Source organism: Talpa occidentalis, unplaced genomic scaffold, assembly GCF_014898055.3.
Source record: "Talpa occidentalis isolate TD23 unplaced genomic scaffold, MPIMG_talOcc4v2.1 talOcc4.17, whole genome shotgun sequence".
In the NCBI taxonomy this organism is placed as follows: Eukaryota; Metazoa; Chordata; class Mammalia; order Eulipotyphla; family Talpidae; genus Talpa; species Talpa occidentalis.
The window spans coordinates 56,189,648-56,203,457 of NW_023601754.1; the positions used below are offsets into that span (position 1 = coordinate 56,189,648).

The 13,810-nt window shown below is 63.6% G+C and overlaps 1 protein-coding gene across 1 annotated transcript; it reads right to left on the reverse strand.

Moving 5' to 3' along the window:
- Positions 1 to 2,920: 2,920 nt before the first annotated feature.
- On the reverse strand, positions 2,921 to 10,619 carry SLC22A12 (solute carrier family 22 member 12). The gene is made up of 10 exons (XM_037518277.1): positions 10,051 to 10,619; positions 9,323 to 9,426; positions 8,655 to 8,809; positions 8,279 to 8,441; positions 5,447 to 5,570; positions 5,199 to 5,314; positions 4,510 to 4,724; positions 4,098 to 4,206; positions 3,693 to 3,896; positions 2,921 to 3,206 (listed from the first exon to the last, which is right to left on the reverse strand). Exons 1-10 carry the CDS (start codon positions 10,447 to 10,449, stop codon positions 3,143 to 3,145), a joined length of 1,653 nt encoding a protein of 550 aa, XP_037374174.1. The 5' UTR covers positions 10,450 to 10,619; the 3' UTR covers positions 2,921 to 3,142.
- Between the last annotated feature and the right edge of the window lie 3,191 nt (positions 10,620 to 13,810).

A 13,810-nucleotide genomic window follows, 5' to 3' on the forward strand; every position in this document is an offset into this window, starting at 1 on the left:
GGTGGGCCCTGCTGGTCTCTGGCCTTGGCGCCGTGGAGTGGAGCCTCAGGCTGGAGAACGACCCTGTGGCTCTGGGGGCCCTGGGTACGGGGTACCGGCCCTGCTGGACCCCGGGCAGGTAGGTTACTCCTACGGGAGCTTCGGTCGCTGCTCCAAATTCAGAAGCTGGTCCAGTTCTGTCTAATTCCCGAGTCTGCTCCTTCTGTCCCTCTAGGAGGCCGGACCTTGGCCTGTCACCCCACTTCACCCTGCTGACCGCGGCAGTCCAGGGGGTGGCAGGTGGAAGTGGAGCCGACACACCTCAAGCCTCGGGTTGGTGTTGGTCCTGGGGGGGACACTGGCCCCAGACACCCCAGAGCCTCAGTTGCAGGAGCAGAGACCCCCCAGGTGGGGGCTGTATGTAAGCAACCAAGTGTGCATCGGGGGAAGAGCAGAGAGGGGGCCTGCACCTCCCAGGGGCCGGGTGGATGCCCTGGCCCCAGACGTTCGGCCACCTCTGTCCCTCCTCTGCCTTCTGCTTCTCAGGCATCATGCGTGTCCGCGTGCAGTGGCTCTGCTGCTGGTTCATTCCACCAGTTCATGAGCCTGGTCCAGTCGAGGCCTCCCGGGGCTCCTGCTTGCTGGGGCCCCACAGTCCCTTCCTTCTCTGCATCCTGAGAAGCCTTTGTCCGGGGCCCTTGAGTCCCATCAGGGATGACAGAGGGTCAGCTCCTTCCCAGCTGTGTGCATTTCTGTGGCCTCTCCTCTCCCTCCTGGGCTAGATCCTGGAAGGAGGTGCTGCTGCCCCCCACTTAGCCCCCTGCTGCTCACATTCTTGGAACCTGAGGTTGGCATCTCCAAGGTGAGCCCTAAGCGCCTGTGGAAGCCTGGAGTCGTCCAGCCAGGATGTGGGCCTGTGGTGTGATGCCCCCCCCCACACCCCAGGTCTGCTGCTGCTGCCTCCGCCCAAGGGGTCAGACTTATCTTGGGCTCTGCTACCCCTCACCAAGAACACCGAAGAAAACAGACAGGAATTCCTTGATGTGCAGAAGGCAAGGGACACTATTATTCCAGAAATTTCTAGAATGGCCCTGAAAAGCCTGCCAGAGAAGGGGCAGAGAGAGGGACAGTGCAGACTGCGCCGTCGCTGGCGTTTTCCTATCTGCATCCTCAGGCGGCTTAGAGCTCCTGTCACCCAAGAGTGTGTCCCTAAGAGAAGGCCTGCCACCTGGGCTGCAGTACCAGCTGCCCTGCAGGCCTGTGGTCACTGCCAAGGATGCCCTTTCTCCCCGCACAGGGCACCCCCTTGCCTTGGGGAAGCCCAGAGGCCTAGGCCCCAGGCCTCTCAGCTTCCAGGTCCTGTTAAAAGACCCATTGGCAGCAGGTGACCTGTGTCCTGGAAACTGCGGCCACCTGGAGGGGCCAAGAGCATGGTCACTCTGAATGCGGCCAGAGAGATGACACTGATCATTGGGGGCCACCCAGGGGGAGAGTTAGAGCCCTAGATTCTATCTTCTGGAAGCTTCTGGACACCCTGAGGCCCTAAGAATGTTGAGCAAGGACAGGAAAAGCACCTAGGGGTCAGCTTGGCATCAGGCCAACCACTGACAGTCCAGGGCAGGTGGGGACAGTCTCACTCCTGGGCATCTTACAAACATGATTGCCACCCTGCTTTGTCCAGGGGTCTTCGCAGAGGGGTGGCACAGCAGAGGCCTGAAGGACGCGATCCCCAAGAAGCCCAGGAGTACATCTCCCAGGCCGGGGAGCGAGCCGTCTTCCAGGCATGAAGAGTTGCTTTCTGTTCCCCACTTACCTCTGTATGAGCGCCTGTGGACACATGACTCCGTGTGTGTGTGTGTGTGTGTAGGGGTGCAGCCCTCTGCCCAGCCTCCAGGCCCAGAGGGGCCCAGAGACACCCGAGCACAGCTCTGGGCGGCTCAGCAGATGGAGTGGAGGGCGGGGGCCCCACTGGGCAGCAAGTGGCTCCTGCCTGCTCCTGTATGTGTGGTGGCCAGGCTAGGGGCGCTCGGGACCCCCCTTTCTGTCTGAGCCCTATTCTCTGTTTCCCTAGTGGGGTCCTGGCTGGGACGAGGGGTCCCTGCCCCTGGAAGGTGGCACTGGACACCCAGCTTATGAGGCCTGAGGGTGGGCTACGGGTGTTGTGGCAGAGCGGGGCTCGAACCCCGGTCTTGCCCCTCCCAGCCATGTGCCACAGGCGGCCTGCTGCTCGGAGCTTAGATCCCCGTCTGTAAAATGGGGTGTTGCTCACTTCAGAGGGCTCAGGAAAGATGGGGTGAGATGATGCCTTGGGGTGTCCACCCCAGGGCACTCACTTCTGCTTGGCACATGGGGCAGGGAAGCGGGCCTGGGCCAGGGCCGATTGGTGAGGACCCTGCCAGTGCCCCCCTCCACTGCCCACACCCCCATCCGGGGGCACGTCCCTGGGTTGGTGAGGGCAGTCATGGGTTTGTAGTTTCGTCCTTTATTCACTCTGGTTTCCCACTTGTGTCCCTGTGACCTGGCTCTGTGAGGGAGCCGGGGCCACTGGGCCCAGGACCACCCCAACCCCTGGGCACCCCAACCCCTGGCAGGTGGGGGGACTGCGGCAGGAGCGTCCCTGCAGCCCCAGGCTGGACCCAGAACTGGCCACTGGGTGTGGGAGGCTGGTGGGGTTGCCGGGAAGAGAAGCTGGTGGGGGGGGGGGCTCCGGGTGGAAGCCTGGCCGCAGGACCCGTCACTTGGCTGGAGGGTGGTGTGGGGCGTGGGAGGGGTCGGAGCCACTTCTGGGTGAAGCTGGAGCATCACCCTCCCGTGTGGGCCCCTCAGGGCGGAGTGAGAGGCTGGGGAGGTTTTCGCCGCCTGCTGAAGTCTGGCCAGCGGCTGAGCCAGGGCCGTGGGCAGCGAGGAGGGCCCCCTGGCAGGCCCCTCTCCTGACCTCGTCCCTGATCCTCTTCGCAATCCTGAGGGAGGTCGGGCGACGCTGGGCCAGCAGCCTCCTGCCAGTCAAGTCATCCTTGCCCCTTCCGTGCTGAGGCCGCCATCGGCGGGGCTGGGTGCGCTGGAGGAGCGGCCCTGGGGCCCCTGGAGATCCAATCTTTTGCTCTCCTGCCTTTTGCATAGTGGAGCAGCCTCCGCCCCTCGTTCCGGGCAGCGCCCCGGGAGGCTAAAAGCGTGTGGATTTCAGGACAGGGCCCTCCTGGGTGCTGTGTGCTGCCTTCTTTACCCCCCTGTTCAGGAAAGATAGGAAAGGGTCATGTCTGAGGGGGCACAGAGTGACCCTGGACCTGACCGTGGCCATCCTGAGGACTCGGGAGCCCTTGCGGCCTGCTCTCGGAGCCTGGGACTCAGCTCCCTGACCGCGTGCCAGGATGGCGGGCACTGGCAGTCCTGACAGTCACCCAGTCACCGGCAGCCCCGTGACAGCGCCTGTGAGCACCCCCAGCAGTGGCCATCCGCCTCCCCCGACCTAGAGGTGGAGCTGGGGCTGGGTGGGCCACTTGGGCTTCACGTGGGGGGACGAGGCGCAGAGGGTACAGTGTCGCTTGGGGGACTCAGCCCTGGGTGCCCACTCTCCCAAATAAGTGCTTGTGGCTCTGGGCTGGCCCTGTCCCGCTCTGGGCCTCTGTTTCTCTCCACCCCTGTAGCGGGGCGGGCAGCAGCCCGCCTGTGTCCAGAGGCCCTTGGAGGGGTGCCCCCAGGCCGGGCCCACTCACTGGCTCTGCATTTCCTGCATGGTGTCCGGCAGCGGCAGGCCGCGGGTCTCGGGCAGCAGCAGCGCGGCCAGGCCACTCAGGACCGGCACCGCCCCGTACACCAGCAGGGGCACAGAGGCGCCGTAAACACCCGTCAGCCGGACCAGAGGCCCCAGGATGGCTCCCACGCGGGCCCCCATCTGGCACATGCCCGCTGCGGTCGTCCTGTCCGACAGATGCGCCTGTCAGTTGTTCCGCCCACTCACAGCCTTGACCGCCCGCAATGGCTGCCAGCCCCACTCAGAAGGGCCAGGGTGTGCCTGGGCAGCGCTGGGTCCACGTGGAAAAGAGATGCCCGAGGTTCTGGGCCACGCCTAGCCCCCCCAGCCCCAGGGTGCCCCCTGCTGGGCCCAGGAACAGCCTCACCTGAGCACGGTGGGGAAGAGCTCACCACTGTAGACGGAGCTGCAGGTGAAGGTGGCCCCCAGCGCCCCGAGTCCCAGCATGGCCAGGGCTGAACGAAGACCCCCCATCTCTGTGGACAGAGGAGGCCTTAGCAGGGCTGTGGTGGGGCCCCAGGGGCAGACGAGGGCTCTGTGTGGCCCAGACCAAATGCCTGCGTATCCACATGGGTGTCCCCAGAGCCCACATTTGCCCTCTTTCCTGAGTGACCGCAGGGCCACATTCCTTACCTGCCTCCCAGGACACCCCGTGCCTGACCCTGGGAGCCCTGCTCACCCCCTCCGCTGCCTTGCCCTCCCCCCACAGTTTTCCTTGCTCTGCTGCTCCCACCATCCTGGCTCCTGCTGCCCCCTGCTGGCATCTCTCCCTGGCTCACCCCGGGGCACCAGTGTGTTGGCCAGGATGCAGAGCCCGGCCAGCACCAGTGCGGCCACCTGCGTGGGCCGCCGTCCCACGCGGCTCAGCAGCAGCAGAGTGGCCATCTTGGCCGGGATGTCCACCCCTCCCACGAGGGCCTGGAGCAGGAAGATGTTGCTGCCCAGGGCCTGCAAGTCCATGGCCAGGCCGTAAAAGGTGAAGCCGAAGGCGAACCTGGGGGCGGAGCAGGGGCATCAGATAGGGAGTGGGGGCAGGGCGCCTCTGGAGAAAGTGTCCCAGGTGCCTTTGCCAACGCTTCTCATGGGGCTTGCCCGATGGGAGGTCCTGGAGGAGGTCGGGCGTGGGGCAGGGAGCAGCGGCTTCTCTCCCTTGCTTGCTGACTGACCCATCTCTGGCTCCAGCTTCCACCGAGCAGGACCCCAACCCCCGCCCTGTAACCTCGGGGTCCCTCCAAACAAGGGTGAATTGCCTCTACCCTTGCTGTTCTCTTGAGCGCCCCTCAGCCTGCTGGGCAGGGCCTGGCAGGGCTCCTCCCTGCTAATCTCTCTCCCACGCCCCCACCTGAGACCCTGGCTCGTTTCCTGACTGATGTGGGGGGCTGCAGGTCCTAGAGACGCCCAGGCCAGGCCCTGACTCTAGGTTACCTGAGGGTGGGCCAGAGTTGGGGGGGAGGGGCGGGGCACCTACCAGCACAGACCGGAGATGCAGATCCGCAGGCCCAGCCCAGGCAAGCGCAGCAGGGTGCCCAGGCCAGCGGGGGCCCTGCCCACACTAAGCTCCGCCTGCATGGTGGAGAGCAGGACCTGCGGGGCGGGGAGGGGGTTGTCCCAGTGCTGGGGGCTCCAGGCAGGCTTCCACCCCAAGGCCCTCCTCCTGGGAGGCTGGGCCCTGCGTGGGGCAGGTTGAGGGTGTGGGGACAGGCCAGCCCGCCTCACCTCAGTGGTCATGGCATCCCCCACGGCTCTCTTCCTGTTGATGGCGGCCACCCTCTGCAGCTCCCGCAGGCCCTGGTCCAGCCTGCCCTTGATGAGGAGCCACCGAGCCGACTCTGCCAGCCACCTGGGAGGGCGGGAGCAGGTGGGTGCTCAGCCCCCGGAGCTCACTGCCCCTCTGTGCTTCTTGCCCAACAGGTCAGTGGGTGGGCAGTGAAAGCCACAGAAGTGGGTAGCCGCCATGCCATCTCTGTCACCCCCGCAACCAGCTGGCCACTCTTTCTGCCCTCTTCCTCCCTCCTCCTGCCTCTCCAGTTGGTGAAGAGGGAGCACAGGGTCCCATTCTCCCCTTCCTGCAACCCGATGGCCCATGCGGTGCCCGCATAGAGTGACCCCAGCAGCTCTGGGCCCACTGTCCTGCAGGCCCAGCACAGCCTGCAAGCCCCTGGGCACCCTGCTGCGGAACCCCCAGTGCCACAGAACCTTCTGTTCACCCACACCTGCTCCTCCCTACCTGAGCTGCCCCTCAGTGCCCCTCCCTGCAAACAGCCTCACACCTGACCAGGGAATCAGGCAACGCACAATGCGAGGGGGTGCGCCCTGGCGGTCTCCAATTCCCATCCCCTCTAGTGCCCCCAGCATCAGACCAGCCTCCCCACCCCGGCCTCAATTTTGGCCTTTTGTGCATGGCAGAGAAGACCTGTCCCCCTTGGGTGCAGGCGCCCCCCACCCCCTGGACAGGCTCCCCACACAGCAAGCCCAGCCCCCCGTACCTCCTTCCCAGCCTGCTGAACCCCGCAGTACCCACTCCTCTCCTTGGGCTCCTGCCTCCAGGCCCTAGCTCATGCAGTTCCCCCAGACACGCTCCCCAGAGGGGTCACCTGTCCGCTGGGGCCCTGAGGTTCTTGTGGTTTGCAGCACAGGGGAGAGAAGGGACGGAAGGTAGAGGTTGTGTTGATGAGGCCCGGACCTACTGGGCTGGGGGTGCAGGGACAGTGAGGAGGTCTCGGTGACTCTGAGCTTAGGACCTGCGGCTGAGGGGCTGCTGTCAATTCTGGGGAAGTCTTGGGGGGAGCCGGTGTCAGGAGAGTCACATTTGTGACCCCCTTCATGGAGGTTGGAGCATGAGGCCAAAGGCGGGGCAGAGGCAGATGAGGGGGCCTGCAGCAGCACAGGGGAGGCGCCTGGAAAGGTCCGGGGCCTGGAAGGGGGGCCACCATATGCACACACCTCTGTGAAGGGCCATGGTTTGAAGAGGAGCAAGGAAGCTAGGAGCTGAAGGGGCCGGGGTAACCCTCCTCTGCACCCCCACCCCTCCCTACTCCTCAAGGCTACGCGTAGCTTGTGAGTCGTGGCGGCCAGGAGTTCCCACGACTGCTGTGATCCTGTCTGTGCTGCTCTTTGCTGTCACCACTGGCTCAGCGGCTGGGCCAGGAAGTAGTGCGTGGTATGGGCACTGTGTGCCTGTGCGGAAGGCTACGTGCAGCCCCGGGGCCAGAATCCAGGGGCGCCTGGAATCTGCACCATGGAGCTAGGGCCCCTCTCTGTGTGCAGGTCACCCTGCCAGCCCAGGAGGCCACCTGTGGGCGGAATCGTCTCTCAGAGCCATGGTGGGAGACCTAATTGTCCCCTGCTTTGGAGGGTGACTGCAAATTCATTGCTGGGCGCCCAATGGTAAGAACATCTCTGCTCCAAGCTGCTGTGTTGGGCGACACCCGTGGAGGCGCCTCCCCTAGGGCAGGTGCGGCTGCCCCTTCTTCACGGGCCTCCTCCTGCAGTGGCTGCGAGGACCAGGCCACTACTGAGTGCTGGACCTGAGCATGAACAGGCCATACTCAGCCCTGCATGCGGGCGCCCAACTGTCCATGCATCCATCCACCTACCCTCTGCCTCTCCATCCATCCATCCCGCCATCTGTCCATCCATCCACCATCCGTCCACCTACCTATTCATCTATCTCTACCCATCCCGCCACCCTCCCACCTACCATCTATCTATCTACTTATCTATCTACCTACCTATCTACCTATCTATCTATCTATCTATCTATCTATCTATCTATCTATCTATCTATCTATCTATCTATCTATCTACCTACCTATCTATCTATCTATCTATCTATCTATCTATCTATCTATCTATCTATCTATCTATCTATCTATCTATCTATCTATCTATCTATCTATCTATCTATCTATCTATCTATCTATCTATCTATCTATCTACCTACCTACCTATCTATCTACCTATCTATCTATCTATCTATCTATCTATCTACCTACCTACCTATCTATCTACCTATCTATCTATCTAACTAACTGTGTACCTACTATGTGCTTGGCAAGGACCACACCTGATTTATTTCAGGGTGTGCAGACATTCCTTCACCTCCCAGGACGCCAGCCTTAGGGTGGGATGGCCCCAGGCGTCCTCTGTTCACTGGTCACAGTCCCTGTTCTTGAACAGCGCGAGTGTGCCCGGCTGACCGCAGCTGTGTCCTGGGAGTGTGTGTGTGTATTTGCGTCCAGCCCCCCTGCTGCTGTGCCTCCGAGGAGGGGCTCAGATGACGTGCTCGGAGGCCCCCGTGGCCTGAGAGCAGGGGCAGGAGCGGGGCAGGAAGGACGGGGAGAAGGGTGGGCGTGGGAGGCTCAAGGGAGGAAGAGGGCCTTGAGCCCCGGGGTGAGCGGGTGAGTGTGAGGGCCTGGCGCTCCGTGCCAAGCCCCCCGGCTTTCCTCCTGTTGTGCTCCCCAGCCTCCTTCGCCCGCAGTGTCTGCCCGGTGGAGGAGAGCACCCCGTCACCTCCCTAGGCCTTCCTGCAGGGGGAGGCGCACCCACCAGGAGTACACAAAGCAGAGGAAGAAGGGGGCGGAGACCACCAACTGCAGCAGGGCCCAGTCTCGCACGCCATAGGCCACAGTGGCCATCAGGATGTGTCCGAAGCTGAACCCCAGGGCGTTCAGAGTCATTGCCAGGACTCGGGCCGACGTCCACTCCATCACTGTAAGGAGACTGGGTGTGGGTGGCTGCCTGGGCCCTCTGGAGTTGTAGGGGAGACCCTGTGGGGCTGCAAGGCGGTCACCCCTTGCAAGGAGACCACCAGGGTCAGCCTGGGAGCCCGCACGAGCCTCCCACCAGGATCCCAGTAGATGGGCTGGGCCCTGGGCTTCAGGGCCGGAGAGTCACACGCCAGGTCCCACTGGTGGTCACCTACGGAGCGTGCTGGTGCTCATCATGACGCCCGCCACGGCAAAGGCCACCAGGAAGCGGAGCAGGCAGTACGCAGGGAAGGTGGGGGCGAAGGCGACTGCTGTGCCCGAGGCGGCGATCTGAAGGTAGCTCCAGCTCAGCACCAGCCTGCGCCCCAACCTGCGCCAGACAGACAGACACACCCAGGGAGGGGCGGGTCTGCAGCAAGCCATGCTGGCCGGGGCCCGAGCACTGCCAGCCCGCCCAGGGCTGCCCCTGAAGGAGGCTGGTGCTGAACGCACAGGGGGGACCGGGCCCCTCTATCCACCCCCGGAGGACTTGTGAGCACAGGCTGAGACCCCGAGGTCCAGGGGTGCTTGTAGGAGCTCTTGACAGGCAGTGAGCGCCCCGTGAGCAGGAGCACTCAAGCAGCAGCTGGAGGCAAGAGTGCGGCCCAGCAGGTGTGAGCAGTGCATGGTCCAAGGAAGCAACGGCCCCGCACGCCCCAGAGGAGAGCTGGTGACACCCTGCCCGAGGGGCTCCAGCCGAGCTCAGAGGCACAGCTGAACTCCACTCCCAGCAGAGGGCCTCCTCCCGGGACCAGAGGCAATGAGAGGCCAGTCAGGGGCGGGGGTCTAGGAGCACAGGGTCAGCAAGGGCAGGGGGCCGCGGTTCCAGGGCCGGGGTACGCACCTGTCCGAGGCATAGCCACACACGGCAGCTCCCACCAGGATCCCAGACAGGTAGATGGACTGGGCCATGGGCTTCAGGGCCTGAGAGTCACATACCAGGTCCCACTGGTGGTAGCAGGGGGAGGCTGAGGTCAGGAGGCAGGAGAGCCCGCGTGGGTGGGCACAGAGGAACCAGGCAGGAAGACCCAAGGCAGCTGGGTGTGGGTGGCTGGCCTGGCACCTCTAGAGTTGCAGGGAAGACCTTGCGGGGCTGCAAGGGCGGTCACCCCTTGCCGAAGCCCCCATGGGTCTCTTGCCCCACAATCAGAGGGGGGCGCCCTGTTTGCTTCATTTTTCCCCTTCGCTGCCGCTGCCCAGCCCCCTCCCCAGGGTGCTTCCCTCCTGCTCGACAGAGTTTTCCCCACTTCCCAAATCTGTCGACACTGCCTTGAGGTACCCTGCAAATCCAGTGCAGGGGACTTTCCTCCCAGCCCCCCGGGTCAGGAGCTGGAGAAGGTTGTCCGAATCGGCCAAGTGACGGGGCTGGTTAGGCTCTGGGGCACCCCCCCTTCGTGAGCTGGGGCCAGCGCTGGCTTCCACCACGCCCCACCCCCCGCCCCCCGCCCCGAGCGCGATGTGGCCGAGGGTAAGGAAGCCTTCAGAGGCGGCCCCCTGGAAGGGGCCATCTGGAGTCCTGTCGACCACGAGCAGTGACTTGGACCTCAAAGGGAAAGCTGCGGGGGGCCTTACCTCGGCCACGATGGTGGAGGTGAAGGTGCTGCGGTCGTACACCCAGCCGTCCAGACACGGCTCCGTGGCCGCCGCGCTCCAGTTGGCCGTGGCGTTGGGCTCCAGGAGCTGCCACTGCGGTTGGCGGAAGCGGAGACACTGGTGGGGCCCCTGGTTGGGCCCGGGCGGGATGGAGACGGTCAGGAGGGCCTCGGGGCCCACGGTGCTGGGGGCGCCTGCTTGGGCAGAGCCGTTGTCCAGGAGGGGCACCCAGCAGCGGTGGGCCAGCACCGCGCCCCCGAAGTTCTCCAGCATGTTCTGTGTGGTGACCCATGTGATGGGGACCACCAGGGCCACCATCTGGAGAACCTGGAACCTGCCCAGGCCCCCCACTTGGTCCAGGAGTTCAGAAAACGCCATGGTCCTGTCCCGGAGGCCCCTTGCAGGGTCACTTCGCAGAGGCCGGCCGGGGCCGAGGGGCTGAGGCGGGTGCTGCTCTCCCTGAGGCAGCTTCCCTGGCGGGGCAGCCGCACAGACCCCACCTGAAGCGTCACTCAGGGTGTGAGGTGTGACCTTGAGGCCCTCGCATCTTCACCCCCCGGGAGAAGCTCAACTTAGGAAGCAAGGAAAGTGGCCTGAAGTCACCAGACTGGATTTAAACTGTGACCAGGTGACATTTATGGAACAGGTTTACTAATGATTTCCTAGGGAAAAGTTTAACCCTGCTCGGAGGGAGGCACCAGGCAGAATATGCTGCTCCCCGTGCTGGGAGGCCCCCGCCTGGCTGTGCCCTGCACGCCTGCCTCCCCGCTGGGTGGTAGTGAGGAGCCTCCCCGAGTCCCCAGCCCAGGGGCTGGCGTGAGCCTGGAGCGGCCTCTGCATGTGGCCGAGCGTCCAGCTGCCACGGAAGCCCCTGCGGCAGCTCAGCCCTCTGAGGGGCACTTGTGGCGCCAAGACTTAGCTGACGAAACGGGCGCCTCGAGCTTCCAGAAATCAAGGGCCCGCATCCCAGCGCGTCCGCGCCTTCTGCAGTGGAGAGCCGCGTACCAGCATTGCAGGCCACACGCGGCAGAGCCCACTAAGGCGGCCTGCTGTAGTTTAATCATTGATGGACACGTGGTCACCCTGGGTGCCCCCAGCACGTGCCTGGTGTGTGTAATGCCGAGCAAGGGAAGAGGGGGTGGAGGGTTGGCCTGTGCTTGATAATGTCAGCCCAGAGCGGGGAAAACCAGTCCCAGGCCCCACAGGACGGCGGTGAGGGTGGGAGGCAGCGCCTGGCTCTGCCCTGTGGATGAGCTATCTTGGCCACCTGGGGTCACGCGGTTGTGGGTTTCAGCTTCATCTCACGGTGGGGGCCCCCGCAGCCTGCGTGTGGGCTCATGGAAACCCCTTGCTGAGGGAGCCTTGGTGACCGTGCAGGGGAGAGGATGCGGGTGGGAGAAGGGGCAGGTCCTGTGCCCACGAGTTCCCTCTCGGCAGTGGGAGGCCAGGGTCAGATGTAGGCGTGGACCAGACCATCTTGGTAGACATGAGGGTAGGGGACAGTTCTGTGCAATCGGCAGCAAAACTGGCAGTTGAGAGTGGGAGGTGTGGATGGTTCTGGAAGAAGGAATGGACTGGGGAAACTGCAGGCTGCCGGGGTGCCCCTGGAGCATGGGGGTGGAGTATGTGGGCCCACGGGCACGTGGCCTGTTCCCCCAGCCACATCCCACTGCAGGCACAGAGTGAACCAGGGACTGGCTTGGTGAGGAGGAGACTTGGCCGGGTAAGGGGGTGGGGCAGGGAGCAGCTGGGTTTTGTGCAGATGCCTAGGAATGGCTAGAGTGGGGTGGGGGACCCACAAAGGAGGCCACGTGTCCTGGGGATGGCATCACGAGCTGTCCTGCCCAGGGAGGAGGGGTGGGGCATGTGCTTGTTGGCCCAGGGGCGCCTGGGTGCGAGTGTGACTGGCGAAGGCCAGGGAACAGGGAGGAGAGGTGACAGCAGGAGAGATGCGGCGAGGCTCGTGGTGGAAGGCGCCTGCTGGCCTCAAGGAGCAGCCGGGCTCACTGCTCGGGAGGTGGCCTAGGTCCGGAAAGTGGGCACAGGTGAGGTGTTTGCCAATGGGGTTTGTGTTTTTGGGCTTGGGAATGCATCTGGCCATCTTTCTGGCCAGATCGTGCGGCAGGTTTTTCGTGGTTCCTCCCAGCCCCCGAGGTCCTGTGGAGACAGCAGCTGCCTCTGGTCCCAGGCCAGGCGGGAGAAAGGGCAGGCTGGCGAGCTCACCCGCCGTGACTCAGCAAAGGCCCTGCTGGAGGGTGGGGGTGGGGCAGCCAGGTGGCTGAATCCAGGCAGGCGGCTGGAGGAGGTGGCAGCCTCAACCAACCAGGTCTGCTCAGGCCTCCAGAGCTTCCAGAACTTGGGACACAGTGTCAGGGAGCTACAGGCCTCCACCCTCCGCCCTCCTTCATTCCTGTAGAGTTCTCTGAGGCCCTCACGCTCCTGGAGGATACTCTGGGTTGGCCCCTTTGAAGGCATCTGCCAGCCTCCAGCTCCTGCCCTTCCTGCAATCCTTCAAAGACTCCTCAGTGCTCCATAGACAAGACAGAGGCCCCAGGCCTCCTCTCTGCAGCTCAGCTTCAGAGCCTTCGCTTGGCTGCCTCCTCCTTTGCATGTCCCAGCCCAGCCCACACGAGCGGCTCTTGCTGAGATGCCCTGAGTCCTTCTCACCAGGTCTGCTCTTCTTTCTGCCCGAGTGCCCGTGCACCAGCCCCTGGCCCAAACCCACCCTCCTCCACGCTTCTCTGTCTCCTGTACCCCAACACTTCCATGCAGCCCTGCCTGCTGGAGGAGCCCCAGGGGCTGGCTGGTGGCCAGTTCCAAGCCAGTGTGTTCCCAGCAATGCCCGGGCAGGCCGGTGCCCAGGCAGGGCCCCTGGGCCCATGGTGTTCATGGCCTCTGAATCTGGGCTAGCTGTCTCGATTTGTTCATCCGTGAAAAGGGCACCACAGCTGTAGGGTAAGGTAAAAGGTATCAGGCTTTTCTGCCCTCCTGCCATCAGGATAGATGAGGGAACTCTGTGATCCTGAATGCATGCCTGATGGCGGGCACCTGAAGTGGGTACACCTGCGCTAAGACTGTGCTTTTTAAGGGTGGCGTCATGGGGACGCCAATAGAAGCCAAGAAGCCAAAGAGAAGGCCGGAGAGCCCAGATAGTGAGGATCTGCTGGGGGCTGGGAGGGCTGCCAGCCTCCTGGCCCCCCAGCGCCCCTGCCTGCCATATGCCTGGTGAACCCCAATAAAAAACCTGCAAAACCACTGAGGACTCTGACTCCTCCTTTACCCGGTCTGCATGGGATCAGAAAACCTGCACTGTGGCTAGTCCTGACCTTATAACAGCCCTCCCCCCGCCACTGCAAGGTTGTCTAGGCCAAGATGGCACAGTTCTCTGAGGGGCAATCTCTGGTCAGCAAGTATCCAGGTGTGGACAATGGAAGCCCCAACACACGTGGCACCTGGAACGCCAACTCCTCCAGAACCTCTGAAGAAATGGTCTCCTGGCTGCTGCTTGTTCCAAATGGCTGTTCCTAGCAGTTCTGAAAGTCGGAGCTACTGTCCAGTGGGCAACACAGTAACCCCCACTCATTTCTTCTAAATGTGCCCCAAATGTGGCCACAGCTCAACTCAGGACTCCCCCTCCCCACCAGCTGAGGGTGCTTAACCACGATGGTGGTGGTGAGACCGGTGGTGATGACGACGATAATGACAATGGTGGGGACTGTGCAGGTGATGATGATGGTGT